We start from the raw sequence: 5,000 nt of genomic DNA, 5'->3' as shown, positions 1-5,000 counted from the left end.
AACTTATTAATGTTGCTTTTAACTGTTCTTACTGTTCTGTTAAATCATGTATTCTAAATAAATTCTCCTCCTAACAAATAAATTCACAACATCCTCCCCCCCATAAACAACTGTTTATACTATTTCCAAAGGATATAAAAGCTGGATGGGCCTCCGCAGGACCGTCCCGGTGCTGGTGCGGACTGCACACGACCTCACCAGGCCGTCACGACCAGGAAACAGCTCCTCGATTCTCCCCAGCTTCCAGCTCTGCCTGGGGGCGTTGTCTTCTCCGATGAGCGCGACGTCCCCAACCTTCAGCGAAGTAGGCTGTGGGGTGTCGCAGCGACGGGCTGACTTCAGGTCCAGCAGATACTCCTTCTGCCAGCGATTCCAGAAGTTGGTCACGAGTCGTTGTCTGTAGCGCCACCTCTTGGTCATCTCCTCCTTGTTGGCTGTTGGATGGTTAATCTCAGCTGGGAATGACTTTGGGGGCAAGCAAGTCAGTCTCTGACCCACCAAGAAGTGGGCAGGGGTCAGTGGCTCTGGCTGGTCCACATCATTGGACACATACGTGAGTGGCCTAGAGTTTATGATGGCTTCAGCCTCTGTCAGCATGGTGCATAGCTCTTCAAAGTGGAGTTTAGCTTTGCCAAGCACCTTTCTGAGTATGATTTTTACTGATCTAACAAGCCTCTCCCAGAATCCGCCCCACCAGGCTGCTCTTTCAGCGATGAACCGCCAGGTGATGCCCTTCTCCGAGAAGAACTCTCGTAGCTGTGGATCTTTGATTCGTTGCCAGAGCTCTTTCAGATCTTGATCTGCCCTTTTGAAGGTCTTTGCGTTATCGGAATAGATTACTTTACATAATCCTCTTCTGAATACAAATCTTTTCAGAGCTAGTACGACGTGTTCAGTTGACATGTCCGACACCAACTCTAAATGGATCGCTCTGGTCACGGCACATGTGAACAGGGCTATGTAAGCTTTCGCCATTGAGCTCTGGGTCTTGACATAGAGTGGTCCGGCGAAGTCCACGCCAGTAACTTCGAATGGTGGGGATTGCGTAATTCTGTCCTTTGGCAACGGTGCAGTAGTCTGTTGTCCCGGCCTTGCCTTGAATTTCCTGCAGAACCAACATCTAGACACCACCTTCCTGACTATCTGCCGTGCCTTCAGTATCCAGTATCGCTCTCTAGTTTGCACTAAAATGTCTAGTACACCTGCATGGCACATTTGCTCATGTTGGTTTTGCACCACCATCTCTGTGTACTCGTGCTTGCTGGGCAAAATCCAGGGGTGTTTTTCTCTGTAGGAGAGATCCGAATGTTGTAGCCGCCCTCCAACACAAAGCAATTCGTCTTCGTCCAGGAAAGGTTTGAACTCTCGGATTCTGGAGTCAGTGTTGGGGCATTTCCCTGCCATCAGCAGATCAATTTCGGAGCTGAAACTCTCTCTCTGTGTCACCTTCGTCCAATATTTTTCTGCTTCATTCAGCTCTTCCGCTGTCAGTTCACCGCTCACCTTGGATCTTGAGCGTGTGTTGGTGATAAATCTCTTGATCCAGGCTGTCACTCGGAACACTGTTTTAAGTTTGCTGTACTTCTCTAGGCTTAAGACAGGACTTAGGAAGTCTGACTCTTGCTGAACGGCTTGTACCGCAATCTGGTATTTGGATCGGAGTTCAGATTGAATCTCCTCTTCCTGAACATTTTCCTGAGGACTCTCTGAGTGATCAGTTCTCATTAGAACATGCGGTCCGTTCCACCACAATGTGCTCTTCTTCAGGTCCTGCACAGTTAGGCCTCTGGTGGGAAGGTCAGCAGGGTTAAGTTTCCCCTTGCAGTGAGACCAGGACTGTGGGTCGGTTAGAGTCTGGATTTCGGTGACTCTGTTCGCAACAAACTGTTTCCACTTGTGGGCAGAGCCGCAGATCCAGTGCAGAACAATCATGGAATCTGTCCACAGTCTGAGTTGTGTCTTGTCTAGTTGCAGCGCTTTCATGAGTGTGTCCCCCAACCTGGCCGCTATCACTGCACCCATCAGCTCCAGGCGTGGCAGGGTCATTCTTTTAAGCGGGGCCACTCTGGACTTGGATGCGACCAGGCTTATGGTCACTTCTCCCTCCCTCGTTTCTCCTTCGAGGTAAGCGACTGCACTATAAGCTCTCTCACTCGAATCACAGAATACATGCAGCTTCAGCTCTTGGTTCTGCTGTGCGCTGTGCGTTTTGTACCACCGTGGGATTGACACCTCGTGCAGTTGAGGGAGCTCTGAACACCACTGTTGCCACTTCTTTGTCAGATCGGGTGGCAGCTCCTCGTCCCACTGGAGCCCTCTCTCCCACATCTCTTGGAACATGCACTTGATCCTGATTGTGAATGGTGTCAAGAATCCCAATGGGTCAAAGATTCGAGCAGAAGACTGTAAAACACTTCGTTTTGTGTTTTCTCGTTCCTTCAGGATATCTAGCAGTCCTCTGAGGTCGAACACGAAGTCATCAGTGGCTGGTCTCCACACTAAGCCTAGCACTTTCAGAATGGAGCCGTGTGGTTCTGGATGAGCAGCGCAATCCATGGAGCTCTCCTGCCATTTTTCTTTGAGCTCAGAAGAGTTCGTCATCCATTTACATAGCTCCATGCCTGCCTCTGACATTATGTTCTTGGCCGTTTTTGTCACTGTATAGGCCTCTGTCACCTCACTTGAACTTGAAATGAAGTCGTCGACATACAGTGAGCTGCTGATTATTTCTACCACCTTTGGGTGTTCTGCTTCGTACTGTCTCAGATGCTTCCTAATGGTAGCTGCGAGTAGGAATGGGCTTGACGAAGCTCCAAACACCACCCTCGTCATTCTGAGCATGCGCAGACTCGTCTCTTTCTCCGGTGTTGGTGGACCTGTGAACCACAGGAATCTCACGGCGTCCCGATCTCTTTCCGTGAGTGAAATCTGCAGAAACGCCTTCTTGATGTCTGCCATGTAAGCGACTTCATGCAGTCTAAACTTGATCAAAACACTCATCAGATCTGGATTCAGATTGGGCCCAGTTAAGAGACAGTCGTTCAGTGAGGGAGTTCCCTCTTCGTGAGATGAAGCATCAAACACGACTCGCAGTTTTGTTGTCGCCTTGTCTTCCCTTAGTACAGCATGATGGGGTAAGTAGTAGGTTTGACTGTCTTGCGGCGATGCACGCTCCTTTGGCACATCCTCAGCCATTCCTTGCTTGAGGTAGTCTTCCACGACTTCGTTGTATCTGCTGTACAGTGTGACATCTTTGCTTAGTTTTCTTTTCAAACTCTCCAGTCTCTTTTTGGCTATGCGGTAGTTGTCTTGCAGTGGTGGATGTTCTTGTCGCCATGGCAACTCCACTTGGTAACGCCCGTCCTTGAGAATGGAGGTTTCCTCAAACCGCTGCAATGCTTCTGCGTCCTCTGGGCTTTCAGGCTTCTCACTTGTGATTCCCAAGGACTCGATCTCCCAGAATGCATGCAGTTGTTTGTCCATCTGTGCATCGTTGCTGAGCAGTATGTTCATGCATGTAGACTCGGTCATGCTGGACACTGCCATTGGGCCTTGCACTGCCCATCCAAATGTGCTCTCTAGCGCCACTAGGCTCTTGGTTAGTCTTTCTACCTGGCCTGACACTATCTGCCAGTAATAATCAGAGCCAATTAGCACAGAAAGTTCAGGTTTATGATCTCCATCACAGTCAGCTAATTGCAGACCTCTTCTTTTCATTTCTTTCTGTATGTGTTCACCTGGAACCTTCATCAGTGCTGTGCACACTTGTGGGGTCACCACAGCTTCAAATTTCAAATTTCTGCTGCTTATCCCACACATTCTCCAAGCTGAGCTTCACTATGTTGCGACTCACCGTAGTTGGAGTAGAGGAGCCAAATGTGTGAAGAGTAAGCGTTCCTTGTCTGGTAACAGGTAGCTGTAGCTCCTTCACTACATTCTCATGCACGAAACTCCCCTGACTGCCTCCATCTAGCAAGCAGCGGACCATCTTCTTGCTTGTGGGCCCTATAGCCCATGCCTTGGCAGTCTGTAGCAACACTGTGTTCTCTGCTTTCTCTGCTTGGGGAATTAAAGTTATGAGTGTGTCTGTGTTGGTTGACACATCAGGTGGGGGTGCCTGATTTTTCTCACAAACTGCTGCATGATGCCTGCCACCGCATGTGGCACATGACACGCCCTTTGTCTTGCAAAACTTGGCAATGTGTTTAGACCCCAGACACACAAAGCACCTGCCTAGCTTCTTCAATTTTTCTTTGCGCGCTGGCACATCATTTTCTTGACATTTTTCTGATTTGTGTTCAGCACTATCACAGAACAAGCAGTTGTGTACTTTCTGTTCAGTAACATGTAGCGCAGCTGCAGATGTCATGTTTGGTTTCTTTACTTTCATGTCACTAGTTGAATATGATTTGCTGCTTTGTTTGTTTGTGAACTGGTTTTCTCTTTGATTAAATGACTTCATCATTTGTACAGTTCTCTCTCGAGTCTGAACCTCTGTCTGGAGGAATTTAAGCACATCGGCCACTTTCCATTCATCATTGTCACCTCTTTGACGGCTGTATTCAAGAGCCATGTCATCTGGCATCATCTGGAGCAATATTGGGCATAACATTCCACCATAGGTGTCTGACACCACTCCTAATGATTCTAGGCTTCTGGTTTGAATTTCACATTCATCATACAGCTGTCTTAATGCAGTGACGTCAGAGGATTTCTTTACAGGAGTGAGATTCAGTAACTTTGTCATGTGAGCATTGATAATGAGATCTTTCCTTCCAAATCTTTTTTGGAGTAAATCAATTGCAGCATCATAATTACTGTCTGACAGTGTGAGCCCTGCTACTGACTTTGCAGCTGTTCCAGTAAGATACGTTTTCAGGTAGGTAAACTTCTCTTTCTTGCAGAGTGCACTGTTGTTATGAATAGCAGTCTCATACTGGCTCCAAAATTCCTGCCATGAGCTTACATCTCCGTTGAATTTGTCAATTTGTAACTTTGGC

The 5,000-nt window shown here is 48.0% G+C and overlaps 1 protein-coding gene across 1 annotated transcript in view; it reads right to left on the bottom strand.

The window, feature by feature from the left end:
• Positions 1 to 114: 114 nt before the first annotated feature.
• LOC134448802 (uncharacterized) overlaps positions 115 to 5,000 on the bottom strand; it is a 5,284-nt gene continuing 398 nt past the window's right edge. Inside the window, exon 2 of the mRNA XM_063198460.1 lies at positions 115 to 3,627. Within this exon, the coding sequence (XP_063054530.1) occupies positions 115 to 3,627 (3,513 nt within the window). The remainder of the gene's footprint in view (positions 3,628 to 5,000) is intronic.

The sequence above is a fragment of the Engraulis encrasicolus genome, chromosome 5 (genome assembly GCF_034702125.1).
Source record: "Engraulis encrasicolus isolate BLACKSEA-1 chromosome 5, IST_EnEncr_1.0, whole genome shotgun sequence".
NCBI classification, from domain to species: Eukaryota; Metazoa; Chordata; class Actinopteri; order Clupeiformes; family Engraulidae; genus Engraulis; species Engraulis encrasicolus.
Note: the sequence above shows the minus strand (reverse complement) of the source record. Positions and strands in the feature narration are given on the sequence as shown.